General features: G+C 45.1%; 6 protein-coding genes and 1 pseudogene across 8 annotated transcripts; 5 read left to right on the top strand and 2 right to left on the bottom strand.

Moving 5' to 3' along the window:
• The first annotated feature begins 2 nt into the window (after positions 1-2).
• Positions 3-994, top strand: LOC138126613 (SID1 transmembrane family member 1-like; annotated as a pseudogene).
• Positions 995-1,097: 103 nt separating this feature from the next.
• LOC138126561 (SID1 transmembrane family member 1-like) lies at positions 1,098-3,801 on the top strand. The gene is made up of 7 exons (XM_069042354.1): positions 1,098-1,704; positions 1,754-1,828; positions 1,880-2,813; positions 2,859-2,981; positions 3,032-3,223; positions 3,271-3,545; positions 3,600-3,801. The coding sequence occupies exons 1-7, from the start codon at positions 1,114-1,116 to the stop codon at positions 3,777-3,779; spliced, it is 2,370 nt and encodes a 789-aa protein (XP_068898455.1). The 5' UTR covers positions 1,098-1,113; the 3' UTR covers positions 3,780-3,801.
• A 6-nt stretch (positions 3,802-3,807) lies between these two features.
• On the top strand, positions 3,808-4,396 carry LOC138126569 (uncharacterized). The gene is made up of 2 exons (XM_069042362.1): positions 3,808-4,075; positions 4,122-4,396. Exons 1-2 carry the CDS (start codon positions 3,971-3,973, stop codon positions 4,314-4,316), a joined length of 300 nt encoding a protein of 99 aa, XP_068898463.1. The 5' UTR covers positions 3,808-3,970; the 3' UTR covers positions 4,317-4,396.
• Positions 4,397-9,282: 4,886 nt separating this feature from the next.
• On the top strand, positions 9,283-10,702 carry LOC138125461 (uncharacterized). Its single transcript, XM_069040782.1, has 3 exons — positions 9,283-10,072; positions 10,265-10,381; positions 10,428-10,702. Exons 2-3 carry the CDS (start codon positions 10,274-10,276, stop codon positions 10,566-10,568), a joined length of 249 nt encoding a protein of 82 aa, XP_068896883.1. The 5' UTR covers positions 9,283-10,072; positions 10,265-10,273; the 3' UTR covers positions 10,569-10,702.
• Mitofilin (inner membrane mitochondrial protein mitofilin) lies at positions 10,697-14,485 on the bottom strand. Of its 3 annotated transcripts, XM_069040776.1 has the most exons (9): positions 14,342-14,485; positions 13,754-14,132; positions 13,591-13,704; positions 12,739-13,499; positions 12,388-12,616; positions 12,075-12,092; positions 11,862-12,020; positions 11,078-11,369; positions 10,697-11,027 (listed from the first exon to the last, which is right to left on the bottom strand). In XM_069040776.1, the coding sequence occupies exons 1-9, from the start codon at positions 14,384-14,386 to the stop codon at positions 10,850-10,852; spliced, it is 2,175 nt and encodes a 724-aa protein (XP_068896877.1). In that variant the 5' UTR covers positions 14,387-14,485; the 3' UTR covers positions 10,697-10,849. The 3 variants fall into 3 exon arrangements, with proteins under 3 accessions (XP_068896877.1, XP_068896878.1, XP_068896879.1); XM_069040777.1 differs by lacking the exon at positions 12,075-12,092; XM_069040778.1 differs by lacking the exon at positions 13,591-13,704.
• On the top strand, positions 14,368-15,347 carry mRpL35 (mitochondrial ribosomal protein L35). The gene is made up of 2 exons (XM_069040781.1): positions 14,368-14,510; positions 14,795-15,347. The coding sequence occupies exons 1-2, from the start codon at positions 14,489-14,491 to the stop codon at positions 15,313-15,315; spliced, it is 543 nt and encodes a 180-aa protein (XP_068896882.1). The 5' UTR covers positions 14,368-14,488; the 3' UTR covers positions 15,316-15,347.
• LOC138125459 (oxaloacetate tautomerase FAHD2A, mitochondrial) lies at positions 15,326-17,121 on the bottom strand. The gene is made up of 4 exons (XM_069040779.1): positions 16,693-17,121; positions 15,937-16,153; positions 15,561-15,889; positions 15,326-15,510 (listed from the first exon to the last, which is right to left on the bottom strand). Exons 1-4 carry the CDS (start codon positions 16,968-16,970, stop codon positions 15,360-15,362), a joined length of 975 nt encoding a protein of 324 aa, XP_068896880.1. The 5' UTR covers positions 16,971-17,121; the 3' UTR covers positions 15,326-15,359.
• Between the last annotated feature and the right edge of the window lie 253 nt (positions 17,122-17,374).

The raw sequence follows: 17,374 nt of genomic DNA, 5'->3' as shown, positions 1-17,374 counted from the left end.
CATGGGGATCTAGTTCCTCTGCGTGGTGATCTACCGACACTCGAAGATCCCCAACAGTAGTACCGACGTGTACAGTCGTACCAGATCTGAATCATTTTGACAGATCGGAATCCTGACCCACTACAGCGTGTTCTACGCCATGGGTCTCCTCTCGGCGGCCTACCACATCTGTCGCTTCCTATATGTGATGGCGATACTCTGCATGATCAAGCTGTCCAGAACCGCCACCCGGACGTCAACGGCACCGCCTACGCGATTTTCACAGTCTTGGAGATGGCGATATTTCTTGGTGAGTCACCTTCAAGTTTTCAAACAGTGCCTGAAAGGCACTCTGGGCGTCTGGGTCGTCTTCGTCGTCATCTACTCGTTCCTTTGTGTCTACATCTCCTTCAAGATCTACTTCGTCAGTTTCGTCTTCGACGGATTCAAACAACTCAAAAAGACCTTCACTTCCAGCGACAACAAAGTCGAAGCCCTCGCACCGATCAAAAAGAGTCGATTCATCCTCTTGATCGTTGCCAACTTGATCAACTACGCCATGTTGATAACCGGGCTGTGTCTGTACAACAGCGGAGTCACCGACTTCGGGACCTTCCTCCTGGGGCTCTTGATGGGTAACTCCGTCCTCTATGCCGTCTTCTACACCAGCACGAATGACCCGCAAAAACGTAGCAAACACTCTCGTTTTTAGTTGGTGCATGCACGGTGGGTGTTGGGGATGGCGGCGTGGGCCACTTCGGCCGTCTTCTTCTTTGGCAACGCCACCTTGTGGACTGTTAGTATCGACTCAACAGTAGGCGAACAGATGCGGTACTAACTGCTGCAGGTCACCCCTGCGGAGTCCCGCCAGTGGAATCAAGAGTGCATCGTGATGAATTTCTACGACAAACATGACGTCTGGCACTTACTCAGCGCCCCAGCTCTGTATCTCACTTTCATATTTTTGCTATCTCACTTTCATCTTTTTGCTGTGTTTGGACGACTTGATCGATAAAAAAACCCGAAGACATTACTGAATTCTAAATAAATAAATTATTTGTTTAAGATAATTGCTGGTTTATTTAATTTACGATAAAAACTGCGAAATCGTTTTGCAATCGATTTAGTTTTAAAATGGCAGCCTTCAGTTTACGTTGTGTCATAGTAGCTCTTTTTCTGGTGCAGTGTTATGGTGATGGCGACCGAAATGGAAACTTCTCGGAGGTGATGCAATTTGTGGTTAACTCGTCCAGTAATATTCGCATTCATTTTCATCCGGGCCATGTCAAAAATTTGTTCAAAATAATCGCCTGGAGTACCGACGCCACTTCAAAGGACCCAGTGCACCTGGTGGCGGAGCAACAACGGAACATACTCTCTTGGACAGTTCCTCTTATCCTCGCCAACAGCTTTAAGAACACCGACACCGTCTACGCCAACACATCGCGCATTTTTTGCGACAACGAAGTAGATCACTTAGGGTGGGGCAAGAATTTTACTGTCACTCTATCTACTGCCTCTCCGACCAATGTGACCTTGTACCTTCTGGTTAAAAAAGACGGTAACTTCAACATCACCAGCGGAAACCAGTACTCCCTCTCGGTGTCGCCGAGCCAAACCGACTACTTCTTCTACAGATTCAGCCACAACTTTACTCTGACCACAGTGATCGAGATCAACTCCACTTCTGACGCTTGTCTCTCGGCTTCCATCCAAAACAACCAAGTAAGTGTACTTTTGTTGCGCAACTCTGGTACTAACCGAACTCATCTAGTGCCCAGTTTTCGACCTGGGAGTGGCGCGAAGTGTCCACCAAACGATCACGAACAAAGGAGGAATGAGAATCCTGGTAGGTAAGTACCACTGCGACGATTCAACTCCTAAGGAGGGTCCTTTTCAGAGAAGCAACTACGGTGAAGGCTTCAGCCTGGTTTTATCGGCGAAAATCAACGACTCTGATTGCATCAAAAAGTACAACCCCTTTGACAAAAGAGTGTTCGGAGAAGACAATCGTACCTTTCACGTTACTTTCGTCGTAACTGAAATCGCAGACAACCGCACTTCCGCCACTTTCTTTGTGCTCGGAATGGTTGTGCTTGCCTGTTTGGTCGCTGTGTTTATAGTATTCGTTTTTCATCTGTGTGGCCAAGCAGCAGAGCGCAGTAGATCCGACGACAACGAGTCGTTGATACCTCGAGAACAAGAGAGCGTACCGGAGGAGCAATCGATTGAAGACAGTCCAGGTTTGTTATCTCAACACCAGCAAAGCACAAGTGGAGGTCAACCAGAAGTCCAAGAAGAATCGGCTTCGCACCAAAGCGCGACCGAAGAAGGTCAACCAGAAGAGTCGGCTTCGCAACAGAGCGCGAATGAAGATTCTGTTGGTGCAAACGAGTGGACTTTGCCGGACGAACTAATGGTTTCTGATTTAGCACAGAACCTGCAAGACAGTCGCGAGAAATCGTTTGGCTTCGTGTGGAACCTCCTGCTCGTTGTAATTTTCTACGGGATTCCGGTGACGCAACTCGTCTGGACCTACCAGAAAATCGCCGACAAGACAGGAGACGAAGACATGTGCTACTACAACTATCTTTGTGCAAACCCCTTCTGGATCTTCGGGGATTTCAACCACATTTTTTCCAACGTGGGGTACGTTCTGATGGGAGCGTTGTTTCTGTGCATGGTGGCCCACTGGAAGAGCAAGTACCAAGCGCTGCCCACCGGCGTTCCGCGCCACTACGGAGTCTTCAACGCGATGGGTCTTGCCTTGATCGGCGAAGGCGTCCTTTCTGCTTGCTACCACGTCTGCCCGAGCCAGTTCAGCTTCCAGTTTGGTACGTGACAAACTCGCCCTACACCTCCACAGGTTCATTTTGCAGATGTCACCTTCATGTACGTGATGGTGGTTCTTTGCATGGTCCAACTCTACAAGAATCGACACTCTGACGTCTCTCTCTCCCACAATCTCGCTTTCATCCTTCTGGGACTCTATATCTTACTAGGTACTCCCTTTAAAGTACCAAAACAAAAACTACGACACCGCTTCTTTCAGCTACGGTGGGACTTCTCACCGAGGAGGTTGCCGTGGTAGCAGTATTCATGACGATAAACACCCTTGTGTGCATCTTTTTGTCCCTGAAGGCCTACTTTCTTGGACCTGTCTGGGACAATCTAGGAAATCTCACATCACAACTGCGAAATCGCCAACACCCTGTCTCCCATCTACTAAAACCACGACGAAAAGGTACGTCTCAAGTACCCACCATTGATCTCACAACCAACCTGTTGCAGCGCGTTTCATTTGCGTTGGAACGGCGATCGCCATCAACATTATCCTGTCAGCTTGCGGATGTCATTTTTTTATTGAGGGAGCCATAGACTTTGGAACTTTCATTCTGATTCAGCTAATGGGCAACGCATTTCTGCAGACGCTCATTTACTTCATTTTCAAAACATGTATTTATTGCGAAGGAGTCAGCCTACAGAATGTCTTTTATCTCTTGTTGTCTATAATTTTATGGATTTCTGGAGCTTATGTCTACTTCCATCCACGCGCCCAATGGAAGGTGAGTCAATTCCACAAGACTTTTTGGTGACTTTTTCTCAACAAAAACAAACAGGAGAGTCCCGCCATATCGCGCGAACGAAACCAGCAATGTCTTCAATTCTTGAATTTCTACGACGTCCACGACCTGTGGCATCTCTTGAGTGCTGGCGCCCTCTACAGCACCTTCATGTTCCTCTTAACCTTCGACGACAACGTAGCTTACAAAGAGCGCACCAAAATATTTGTATTTTGATTGAATAAACACCGAAAGAATCTTCTTGTTCTCCTTATGCAACTCCCACTCACAAATAACGTATTTTTCGCCTGTTCGTGACACTCATCACCCTCTCGACGTCTGGAACACGTTGTCTTGTCCCGGTATTTAAGAAAGCGTCGCACCCTCTCCACTCAGTCTCCTGCGAAGCTCCCATCGTTCGCCCCATCATGAGATGCATCGTGGTAGTGGCCCTGCTCGCCCTGGGGGTGGCAGTGGCCCCCTCGCAGGGCTATCCCTCCCCAGGGGACGACTACAGATACCTCGATAGAGACGTAAGGTGTCGACGGTTCGCCGCCCCTCGCTAATTTCTCGTTGCAGTACGCCAGTCCAGGGGCGCACCAGCTGGCCAGCTGGATCGCGTCGCAGTTGCGCCCCAAGGAGTACGCGCCCGCCCCTGAGGTGCCGATCCTCCCCTACCGGCTGCCCTTGCAAGGTAAAAGAAACTCGGAGGTGAGCAACGCCATCATGGGCTCCGAAGAGACGCAGAAGATGTACCGCGACGGCAAGAAGTAGAGCGGGAAGGTGCGAATGTGACGCTGTATGTTTATTTGTACTCGACAGGATGCCTATTATTAATAAATCATTCGACTGAATTGGATTGTTTGGCAGGTGTGGAGGCGGCTTTATCGCGGGACAATAACCGCTAATTGCGCGCGCCTTTAATGTATTTGTTTACTCAATTAATTCCGTCAAGGTCTCGAGCTGATTAATTCGCTTGGACCGATAACGCATTTTTACCAACAAATTAGTCCGGGCTCATACCTGGTCGTTGATTTATCGGCGAGTCTTGGCGCGCCGTTATATCAATTCCTGCAAAACATGCGATTGGACACATCGAATTCTTGAGAGGCGCGTTTCTAATTTGCTAATAATGGGGAACGTTGACTTGAGATTAATTCTCAAGGTGCAAAGGTTAAAAGAACCATCGAAGATTTATATTGATGGGAAAAATCCGGGATTGCTTCGAATTACACAAAATCAAACTCCACGAACAGATCTCAGAGGTTTTATTAAAATTAATGCAAATGACAGGCTCCCGCAGTGTGGGGGCGCGTGTCGTCTTCTCCGGGTGGTCGACGTAGTCGAGGGATGAGACAGAGATCTTGCACCAAACCAGTTCTGGACAATGTTCGCTTTGAGACATTTTTTAAACTCGTCCGATCCGATTTGAATGGTTTAAACGAGTTTATTGGCCATTAAAGGCTCGTTTTGTTGACCAGTTTGTTAACAGGTCGCCAATCTTCCTTGTCTCCCGGCACGGTTCCAATGACATCGGCGGCACAAAATTAATTATGAAAATTCTACTCCGAGGAAGCTCTGCTTGTGGATGTCGTTTCGGCGAAATTCCTTCATGACGTTTGTTTGACTTTGACATTTATTCAGCAGCGCCCTCTTCTACACTCTGACATTTTCATTTTGACATTTGTGATAAAATGTCACAATTTTGATGAAATAAATTTAAAAAAAATGTTTTTTGTGTGTTTATTTAGTACCTTGTGGAATTCCAAACGAGCTGATTGATTTAATTTGCAAAATATGCGAGTAAAGGAGCGTGGTGCGATCCTGTATCGAAGTCCTTTGAATCTGTCACGCATTCGTTTCCAGTTCAAGACACAACTCTGATTTGCATATTTTAAACAAGGTTATTGCCCATACAAGTTTTGTTTTGTTGATCAGTTGTTAACAAGTCTCCAATTTTTCTTATCTCCAGCATATGTTCATTGTCTGTGCAGTGACATCAACGAAGTAACCAGAAAAACGCAACACAGACCAATCTGAGAATGATTTCATTATTTTTTCCATTTGTTGAGTTTAACTTTCTATGAATCCTGAATCGTATTTATTAAAGTAGGTATTTGTAATTTGGTTCTACATAAAATTCATTTCTCATCTTTGTCGACTACTTGGTCTGCTTTTTCTTGGTATAGTCGTCAACTCGCGTATAATGGCTATTATTCGCTCGGACGATTCCACCACTCGCCTACGGCTCGTGCTGGAATTTTCATCCTCTTGAATAACACGCTCGTTGAAGAATGTACTATTATAAAATATTTAAGTGATGAAGGAACAACCAACTTTTCCATTTTTATTTTCTTTATTCAAGATTTTTGGAAATTTCTCCTTTGTTCTTTGGACTTCAGGGACACCTGTATATTTCTAATTTAAACATTTTTAAACGATTTTATTGCTCATGCAAGTTTCGTTTCTTGATTAGTTTGTTACAATTCGCCATTCTAACACTGATATAGGGAAAAAAAACATACCAACAAAAAAAATTAAAGTTTTTAGTCTATGTAAGAAACGTTTGCGGGATTTGTTTCAGTTCACACAAAAACAAATATCCTTCTGAATCTCTGAAATAAGATTCAGATCTAAAACTTCTTCAGCGATTTCTTCTTCTTTACTTTCGTGTTTCTAATATCCTTAGGTTTGTAACGGTGTTTATTCAAATCTTGACCAAGGGCTTGCTTTTTAATTAAATAATTGATAAATTAGTTTCATCCTCAGTCTTAGTTCCACTAATTCAACCATTACATCAAACAAATGCAACTCCTTTAAATGTACAGTTGCGGCCAAATAAAACTGGGCAGCAATTTTTTCTATTGTAAATCGGAATTAAATATTAAATCGCCTGAAAAATCATCTCCTAGGAGATCACATAAAAAACTATTTTTCAAATTGACATCATCCGTCACTGTTATGTTGTGCCACAGGTATGGGTATCTGGTTACCAGAGAAACTTTTATTTTAAAAGCCTGAATTACCAAAATTTATAAAGATGACATAAAATGTCAATTTAGTGGTCGCTTTTATTTGGCCGCAACTGTACCATCTCCAGGGAATAGAGTAGGAACTAATATGACTCTCTGGGGAAACTTCGAATTAATTCACTTTAATTTATAAAATACACCACCGATGAAGGTGAACCCTTCTCTACAATGTTCTCTAGCCAAGTTATTTTTCACTTCTCATTAAAATATTTTAAACCAATAACTGCTCGCGCAGGTCTTGTTTTGTTAATCAAGTAACAACCGTACTTGTTACGACACATCTTCATAGTTTTTTATTACAATACCAAAATAAAAGAAGTAAATCCGGCAAATCTCTTTTTGTGTTTCTCTGACAAGTTTTACCTTTGCGAGTTCTTCAGTGAATTCTTCGTCTTTAATTACATTAGTGTCATTATTCCGAGACGATAATTGTATTTATAAGAATCTTGAAAAAACCATTAAATAAATAAGAAATCAATGCAATAGTATGGATGTATCAAATATGGAAATATGGCCTAACACGACTCCCTGCGCAACTCCACATTAACTAGTTTTATATTATAAAATATCTCAGTAATGAAGAAGTATGCACAGTATTCTGTAACCAAATCTTTTAATCTTTCATTTTTATTTTCTAAATTCAGACAATATAATTCATGTATCACGTGATCATGAATGATCCAATCAAAACGCGTAACGTCCTTACTTGCATGGCTATCACAGCGATAATAAAAAACAAAAAAAATATTATCTTGTTTATTTTCGTCATTACGATTTTTGATTGACATAAATTTGTCAGTTTGACAAATAAATGAATAATTTTGTATTTCATTCATTATATTGTCTCACCGAATATAACACGTGGTATGATAATTCATGGATGATATTAAATTCGTGAAATTGAAGCAGGACATTTCACTCGTTCTTCGGACTCGTGAAATCTCCAGCTCAATTTCACTCATAATATCATCGATAATAATCATACCGCTAGTTATATTAAACATTTTCATCGAGTTTTTTGTCCACCCAGCATCGTTTTTTGATTAGTTTATTACAGATCGCCATTCTGGTACTAAAATCAACAACAAAAGTGCATCAACAAAAGACATACATCTAAAACTGCTTATTTCATTCAAGAAAAGATTTGCAGATTCCGAATTTCTGAAACAAGATTTAAAACGAAAACTTCTTCAGTGATTTCTTTTTCTTTACTTTCGCAGTTCTAATATCCTCAGTCTACAACAAATTTTCACCAAGTGCTTGCATTTTGATTATAAATAAACAAATGTTTCTTCGTCTTCTTGACTAACGTTAATTTCAGTTTTAATTGCACTAACTCCACAATTACACCAAACAAATGCAACTCCTTTAAATGTACCATCTCCAAAAAATAGAGTGGGGACCAATACCACTCCTTGCGGAACTCCGAATCCATTCATTTATATTAATTTACAGAATAACGCCACCAAAAAAACAGAGTTCTTCCATAACCTTGTAATTTTCCTAGTTCAGGATATACAGGGTGTATCTGAAATACGTGTGTTCATTTTATCTAATGGAAGGACTCGCCAATTTATGAAACATTTCTCTACAACATTTTGTAAAGTTCGCAATAATTTTCCAAGATTTTTTGCCCCCCAATCTTTACCAAACGAGTCGTTTTGTGTGACTAACTAAAGTCCATTAAAAAATCAATCACCAACGTCGCATTTTCCTCGATAATTACTATCGGCAACGCTGTCTGGTGTAAAATTTGGTGAGAATTGTAATTTTGAGGTTAAGTGTCTTGTTTTTCTGGGCATGTTTAAGTAAAAATAATAAGAATTAATAAAAGAAACATGCTGAGCAATAATTAAGCAATCTGAACGGAATTCAAAGCAATTGAATTTTATTTTGATTTAAATAAATGTCATAATTTACAGTTACCAACATAGTATGAAAAAATAACTACCCAGGGTTTTTTAAATTTTAGCAACTTAAAGCAACAGGTGGTGGTTTTTTGATTTTTGAATGGAGTTTAGTCTTTATTTTTTTGTAACTATGAAAATTTTAATTTTAGTTAAATTTAGTTTTTTTTCTATAACAGTGTAACTTTTTTGACAAGGCTCCGTTTCTGTCAACAGAAAATTTTCGCCCTTACCCATAGGCGGGTATACATTTTGGTGGCTAATTTTTTTTTCGTAAAAAATTCAAATAGAAACAACATTTCATTTAACAAGCTCTGCTAAAGGCCGTGCCAAAATCAAATAACCACTACCTGTTGAATTAAGTTGGTGAAAACAAAATTACACCAAGTGTACTAACTAACCAGTTTATTGACAAGTTGCCAATCGTCTTTGTCACAGCATATCTTCCCTGTTTTTGTAATTACATCACCAAAACAAAACAAAAGAAATAAATCCGAAAATTATATTTTTACAAAGAAACAAAAAACAAATCTCTTTGTTTTTAGTCAACGAGCTCTATCTCTGAAACTTCCTCGAAGATTTCTTCTTCTTCACTTTCATATCTCGACCGTCCTTGGGTGATAATTGACGAAATAAAATAAGAACAAATCAGATTCCTTCACTTTTTTTATTATCTACTTAACGTAACTCTCAAACATTCTCATACGCATCTCTGCGGAACTCTAAATTCATTAGTTAATTCGGAGTTAATTGCAGCGTCTTGTGACAAGTTCTTCGAGTCTCTTCGGGACATTTTCCCAGTTCAAGACTTCTGATTTGAATATGTGAAACGAGTTTATTGTCCATGCAGGTCTTGTTTCGCGACTAGTTCACCAACAAGTCGCTAGTTTTCCTCATCCGCTGCCACTACCTTTGCATAACTTGTCCACACCAGAACAAAAGACTACACAAATGTCACTCAGCTCCCGTCCAAGCCCCTTAAAGTTCGTCAACTCGTGCAGAGGTGGCCAAATTCAAATCGAAGCGACACATCTTTTAATGACGGCGTGTACGTAGGCGCCGCTAATGGAAAACGTGAATTTCATATTAAACTGGCCACAAACCGTCGAGTCATGTCGCAAAATATTTTCAAGAAGGAGGCGAAGTAACAACGAAATCGATGACAATTCGCCTCCGATCTGGCTAATCCTGGCCGACGGAAATAAACAGGACAGAGTCTGGTGTTGATTCAGACGAACCCCAACAAACAGACAAACTGATAAAGCTGGAGCGATCGCAGGAATTGGTTTATTGAAAAAATTCTGCAACGGAACGAGCACGCTCGTTCTGCAACGCTTGGTCCGTATGTTGGAGCGTGTAAACCCACGGAGCCGTGCCGGATTAGCCAAGAAATGATTAAATCGGGCCAAAAATCGCTCCTCCCGAAATAGGAGCAGACGAGAAGAGATCACCGTCCATCTGGCCCGTTCCAGTTTTAGCCCAAGCCCTTGCAGGAAAACCCACACAGCCGAATTAGCACCAGATAAGGCCAGGTACAAATACGGGGCCCTCCTGGCCCGTCCACAGTCGACTCCGAACTTTCGCTCCTGAGGTGAGTCCAGAGCCGAGACCTCGTCCTCCACTCGAATTTCCAATTCCGATCGCACATTTTTCCTAATGGTTTGCAAATAACCGCCAACCTCTCGATCACGTTCCTGTCGCTCCTCGGGGATAAAAGGGGCGCACTCCGACGCACCTTGTCAGTGTTTGGGCCGACTTCGTCTTGACAAGTTTCCTGCTTCAGATTGCGAAAATGCGCGCCAACATCTCCCTGATCGGCGTCCTCCTCGTCGCTCTACTTTTCAACGCCTGTTCCGCCTTCCCGTCGAGACCAGATGACCGCGCTCTTGCATACAACGAGGTAAATAACAGATCGATACCCACAGGTGTTTATGTGACCGTTGCAGAAGTACCAGCTCCTCAAGGAGATCCTGCCCGCGCTGAGGGAGATCGCCGAGGAGAGGTTCGTCGAGGACAAGCGCAACCAGGAGGTGATGACCGCCTTCAACAAGGTGAAGGAGATCAAAGACATGCTGCGCTCGGGATAAACGTCTAGTCTTGTATTTGGATCTCAATAAAACTGATTGAATCCAATTTGTCGTGAAGCAAAAATGTGTTTTCCACCTGACCCGACCCCCATCCCGATTGCTGTCTTGTGAAAATAAAACTCGCTGTGTAACAATCGCCTCTTTAATCGTACACCTGAAGGGCCTCTTTCAAAATAAATCGTACACAGGATAACAATGAAAAAATAAATCGAAAGCACATCAGTTGTAATAAATAAGTAAAACTGTAATTGTTACTATTTAATTTAATCATTTATACAACTTTAGAGATGCAAAAGACCGCTAGATGCGGCGTGCGCCATCAAAGTGTTCGCAGCCTGTTGTGTCTCTAAAAGGATTCTCGTTTCGTTCATCCACTGTCTGGCTATAGACCTGGGGGCGCCTCGCAACAGGTTCATATACTTAAGAGTTTGGGCGAAATCGCCGCGGTCCAGCCAGTATCTGGAACAGAACCCTTTTCAGACGGGCCCTTCTCGCGTCGCTCCCCTCACCTGGCCCTCTGGAGGATCTCGTTGGTGGTCAGCCTGCTGAAGTCGACCTCTTCGTCGTTCAGCTCCGCCTGCGGTATGGGACTGGGGTTTTTGATGAGGAAAAACGACTGTATGTAGGAGAGGATGTGGAGGGGAAGGGCGCCGCCCTCCTCTGGGACCAGCGCCACCTTCCTGGCCACGTCTTCCACCTTGAGGAAGCGCTCCCGGAGGGCGTCCTCGGGGAAGACGCCCCGATCCTTTGCCTCCTGTGGAATGCCGTTGATCACCGCTTCGACGAGCTCGTCGCCCTTGGCTGAAACCCCATCCGTCATTGGTGACTCCCGACCGATCGTCCGACGTCCCTTCGCCCTAAACCGCAGTCAAAACTGCGCGATCTGACGGCAACGAACTTCGACACCACATGACATTTCGCACGCACGTCATTTTTGACATTTCCCACGTGACCTACCCTACATTCGAGCCTTGACATATCTTCCAACGGCAACTAATAAAAAATTCCTTGTCGCCCTTTCCAAACCGGCGACTTTTACCGATTTATGCGACCATAATTTGGATTTTTGTTTTTTCCACGTGCACGACACGACGAACCCAAAAATACCTGGTGAGCTAACAGAGGTGTGTCCGTGACCGCTCAGATTCATGCTAATGCGCTACCGATTCCATCCGAAAAACGTGCAAATGACAAAAACACACAACGATCTCGAAAATTGATGCGCACACAGGTCGTTTTCGCCTTGACCCCGGGTGCGAATGTCACGCCGGCAGAGGGCGCCCCCCCACTTACCTGCAGCTTTCCTCACCAGCGTGATTTCGGGGCTGAGGGGCCTCAACTGGTCCTTCCACGGTATTCCTGGACAGCCGGTCTTGATCGCGCGGAGCAGGGCCTGGCACGCCGCCCACAAGACCTGCGACTGTTTTGCCGCCTTGTCGGCCGCGTCCCTAGCTGCAAAAGAGAATCAATTCATCGATGAAACGATTTGCGAGAGGGGTGCGGTACCTTCGTCTATTTCCTCGACTATCATAGGGAGACAAAAAGCAACAGGAAGCGTTAAAAAACTAGTCGAAACGGGAGACGACATCGGGACAAAGTCAAAGTGATTTGGGGCTTTGGCTTTGCGTTACCTCATTGTCAACTAGTATCTCCTGGACGCGCCATCGTTCAGTTACGATCGATCGAAAATTTCGAATTTGTCGGACATTTTGACTTGAACGAAACGAGTGACACTTGACGGTGCCAACCTGACAAACAGAAACTCCCCAAACGAAATCGACCAGGAGACACTTCCGGTGCGATTTTTCACGGTACAAACCTTTAAGCGACTGATCTAGACCCCGCATCCGTCCCACCATCGCCGCCAGTTGCATTTTCTGCTTGACCCTCTCTTTTTCCAATTCCTCGTCGAATTTTCTCGACAGGGTGCGCTCGATTTCCAAGGCACGAGTCGTCACAGCGTCGTCTAGATGATCGGCGAAGACCTGCGACTGGCGCTTCATCTGGTCCCTCAACTCGTGTTCCGCTTCTTTCCTTAATTTTAAGCACTACAAAAATAAAATCGATTAAAGATTGCGGTGGTTAACGCTACAAAACATCAATTTTCTTAAGTTGGCAGCGAATGACGTTTCTATCTGACAACAAACATGAAATAGAGACAACTCGAGACCTGTTTTTGGAAACATAGCGTCAACTTGCGTCTCTCCTCTTCTAGGGCTTCGCATATCTGGGCCAAATTCAACGGTTCCCCGGAGCCACTCTTCCGCGCCGTCTCCAGCGCGACTTGCAGCTTCTCGTGCGCCACCGTCTCAGCTTTGGCCAGCTCCTTCTGATAGTACAAAACGAGAGAATACGCGTGCAAGATAAACAAATCCAGATCGGTTTCGTTAACTTCCATCTTCTTGTTATAAATGTCGATCGCCGGAAACAGCGACTCCAACTCTTCGCAGAAGTGCTGCCTCGCCTTCTGCACCTTCTCCCAGTACTTGTCGGTGACGTTGCCCATCCTCTTTTCGACTTCGTATTGCGACCTCGCGGCCTCAATGTCCTCCTGGACCTTCTCTACGTTAATATTGACCATCTCTTTGGTGGCTGCGGACGCCTCAAAATTAGGTTTCGATAGTAACGCTTTTAGTTTCGTTACGTTCTGTGCCGCTTCGCCGGCTTTCTTTTCCGCCAGCTTTATCGACTCGTTTTTCTCTTTTGTCTTCGCTTTGAGGGTCTCCCACTGCGGGGGCGGCACCTTCTCTATGGCCTGGTCGATTATCGAGTTCACCTCCTGGTTGTACACTCTCAAATCGTAAATGGCCTTGTTGTAAGCGTTGACGGCTTCGGTCGCGGCCTCGCAAATTTTTTCCTCCAGTTCGGCCAAGTTCCGAGGGTGGGTCTCGGGGACCGACACCTCACTGGGCGGCACCTTTGCCTCCCCACCTACAAAACAAACAACAAATTCAAAAAAACGAAAGAAAAAAAAACTTGTGGACGTGTTAATTTTATTTGGGTTTAGTAAAAACAGCTGTACCAATTTTGACTTCGCATTCGTCTTTTTCTTTGTCCTTTTGCTCGATCCTGATCTCGGTGTAGCCTTCCTGGGGTATTTTGGTGTCTTCGAGGGCCGGCGTTACGGGAGGGGGCGCTAGTAACACTCGTGTTAGGCCACTCACGGCAAAGCGACAGCGATTTACCTTTGTACTGCTTTTGTTCCTTAATGATGGCATCTTTCTTCTTCTTCGCCTCTTGGCCCACTTGACCGACTAAACCAGACAGGGACTTCTTCACATCTTCATAGACATTGGAGAGTGAGTCGAGCAGACTCTGATCTTCTTGGAACACGAACCTGATGACGTTATCCGTGTAGGGGACATACTCGACTAGGGTCTTCCTGAACTCGGGATCGTATTTGGCGTATCCGATCGTCGCACCACCGACCAAAGCGAGTGCCCCCAAGGTGTAGATAGCGCCCGAGCCCCTATGTTTCTTTTTGGGTGCGGGAGGGGGACAGATATCTTTAGCATAACATCTCACACTTTTGTACAATTTGAACTCTAACACTCGTCGGGATTTCTGCAAAGACGGGACTTTTTGAGGTTAGGTTACACAATCGCCAATAATAGTCCGTGATTATGTAATTTGCTTGTTTTTGCGTGTAAAAAAAACGCGAAAATCGAGCCGCGGAGCCGCAATTACGCAAACTGTCTGAGTTACAGGAGTCACGGGATGACATAACATCACGGTCTATAAATGGAGTGATAATATACAGTCGGGGGCCTTACCGCTTGTAAATTTTTCGAGGGTAACCTGCCTACAATTCTTAACATCTTCTGGGGCAGCCACTTTGGGAGCGGTTTCAGCAAAAATTATCCAACACAAAAATACACCCTGCAGTTAGCTTGACAGCGCAGACATCACTCAATCCCGCAATGCTGAGAGGTCTGGTCGTAGGTGAGTCGCACAAAACTCAATCCAAACGCAACACAAACAACACCTGTATCACTACCCGTTTAAAATTACACGTTCTTGTGGAAATATGAGGTGATTTGGGTTGTTTTTGGTCGTAAATTTTGAGGTTAGAACGGTCGATAGTTTTTATGTTGGTTACATGGTGAAATCCCCCAGATACACATATACTCGTCCTTGTCCTACTCATTGGTTACGTCATTCTTACGCAATTCCACTAACCTGACGACACAAAAGTCCCAGAGTGATGTTCAGGTTGTTGATTCCAGCTACCCGGCTCGCGTTTCGGGCCCCAATCGTCCAAAATGTGGTCCACACGACGCCAATCACCAGTCAAATCCAGAGAAGCCTCTCATCGGCCATCCCACGCACGATCGCAGCACCGGCTCCGAGTCTGCTGGCCAACCCCAAACTGACGCAAATCAGCAATAACATAATCTCGCGAAACTTGATCAAATTCTCGATGAGGAAGGGCAAAAGGAAGTCAGTCAGGGCGGTACATCTCAGATTCTATCGACTCGCGTGGGGCGGGTGGGTCAGGACCATTTGCGGCCGCCACAAGAGGCTGTGGCGGAAGAGCCCCCCTAGGAAGCGTCGCTTGCGACAACACGTCCTGTGCAACGCGACTCAGAGCACGCTTTTGGACAAAATGGCGGGGCCCTACTGGACCAGGAGGAGGTACTACGTCGATGACCCCTACGAGCCCTACCACACGCGCGAAGAGTACCCCTTGAGTGCCACCAAACCCAAGCCATTTGACCCACCGAGTGGGACAGTACCCTACTGTTAATTTGTCAAACTAGTAATAAAATATTTTATTTATTTTGTACAAAATCATACAATCACGTTCCTGAGCCTGCCAATTCCTTCAATCTCGCTCTCCAAGACGTCACCTTTGTGCAAGAATTCAGGGGGGTTGCGGTGCATGCCCACACCGGCGGGCGTCCCCGTTAGAATGACGTCACCAGGATACAGCGTGACAATCCTACGATTCACAATCAGTAAAAACACAAGACTCGCGGGAGTTGAACCTACTGAGACAAGTAAGACACAAGAAAATCGATTTTGAAGATCATCTCCGACGTGTTCCCGTTCTGCTTCAGCTTCCCGTTCACCCAAGACTTGATGGCGAGGTTGTTGGGGTCGACTTTGTTTCTGGTGACGACCGCCGGCCCCAACGGACAGAACGTGTCCATGCTCTTGCCCAACAAGAACTGTCCGTTGTTCCTCTTCTTCTGCCAGTCCCTAGCGCTGATATCCTGGGCGACGGTGTACCCGAAAATGTAGTCGCGCACTTGGTCGGTCCTGATCGCCTTAGCTTTGCGACCGATCACCACCGCCAGCTCCACCTCCCAGTCGACGCTCTTCAACAAACCCCAATAGAACCAGCCTGACAACTCTCCATACTTACGTTGCTGATGCTCGGCAGTTGGATGTTGTCGTGGGGGCCGACTATCACCGACGGGAACTTGCTGAAGAACATGGGTTCCCCAGGATACGGGATATGCTGCTCGTCGCAGTGACCCGAATAGTTGAGGCCCACGCAAGCGACCTTGTCGGGTTTGATGATCGGGGGTAGCAAATCGACGTCTTTTAGGGGGACTACGGACTTGCCCGACGCGATTATCCTGTCGGAAAATGGGATTTAAGAAAGACCAAGAGATTTCAAGCGGACTCAGATCCGGTGTGTTAAGTGTTACATAACACAGCGTGCATGTTCAAAATTCACAATTATTATGGTTTGGTATTTTCACCGCTGCAGCGCTTCCAACAACGCATTCTGCGAATTTTTTTAAATTTATCTCTTGGTGTTTTTATCATTTAATGCGCTTGTTTTTGTTATTCACCCGAGTTAATAATGATAATTCGTTGGCAAACAATTCCGCAACGGTGATAAACCGACAGTATGTTTTTTTAACAAAGCGGTCGATAAAGCCCCTCGATTGGTCGACGTATCGGCTTAAGTAGCATCAACACATGTCTTAAGTCGATTAATTGTGTTGTAATCCCAGGAGGACGAATCTGCTTAAATATAGTCTGTTTGTTAAACACTTCACCCGCCCCCTTCGCCGTGACGCCGATCGATCGCCGCCGCCGTAACCTAATTCGCACATTTGCAACCCCGACCCCGATGCGGTACTTGTTGCGCAACACGAAAGCTGTTCACCTTTTGGCCCGCTCGTAGACGTCGTCGCCCGTCGCCAAGAACTTGGTCAGGGTGTTGGGGATGGAGTGGTCCACGTTGCTGATGTCGAAGATGTCGCCTTCGGGGGCGATCTGGCCGCCCAAATGGGGCAAACCCCCTTTCTTCAGCCTGTACTGGACGAAACGCATGTTGGTGGCGGCGGTAGCACTGAGGGTTCTTATCGCGTCATGTGGCGCGGTGCGGAGGAGCAGTTTCGCCGACTTGTTGAGAAAACAGAGGAGTGTTGTCGAGGAGCGCATTTTTCACGAGAACCGATCGCCGGACTGATAAGACGGAGTAACGTGCGGCGGTAGGAGCGCCGGAGTTGGAAGGGAAATGTGACGTGAATATTTTTTTATTTGGAAAAGGACCAAGGAAATCCACCCATTTGCGGGCCACTACCACAACAACTACCAAGCGCCAGCCGTTGTAACCTGTTCCTACCCAAATCGAGGGCAACGATGCGCTTGTTGTTATTCAATAAATAACGACCTAATTGAGATTTCGTGTTTGTCAAGTTGTGGTCACTTTCAAAATGTGACATTATTCAGTGTGACCTTGAGTCACGATATTGTTTGTAAATGTGGTTTATTGTAAATAATGTAAAAAAAAATACAAGAGGCGGTTGGTGTTGAGTTGAGGAAACACAAATATAGACACCTTC

Source organism: Tenebrio molitor, chromosome 3 (assembly GCF_963966145.1).
Source record: "Tenebrio molitor chromosome 3, icTenMoli1.1, whole genome shotgun sequence".
In the NCBI taxonomy this organism is placed as follows: Eukaryota; Metazoa; Arthropoda; class Insecta; order Coleoptera; family Tenebrionidae; genus Tenebrio; species Tenebrio molitor.
This window is presented reverse-complemented; position numbering and strand designations above follow the sequence as displayed.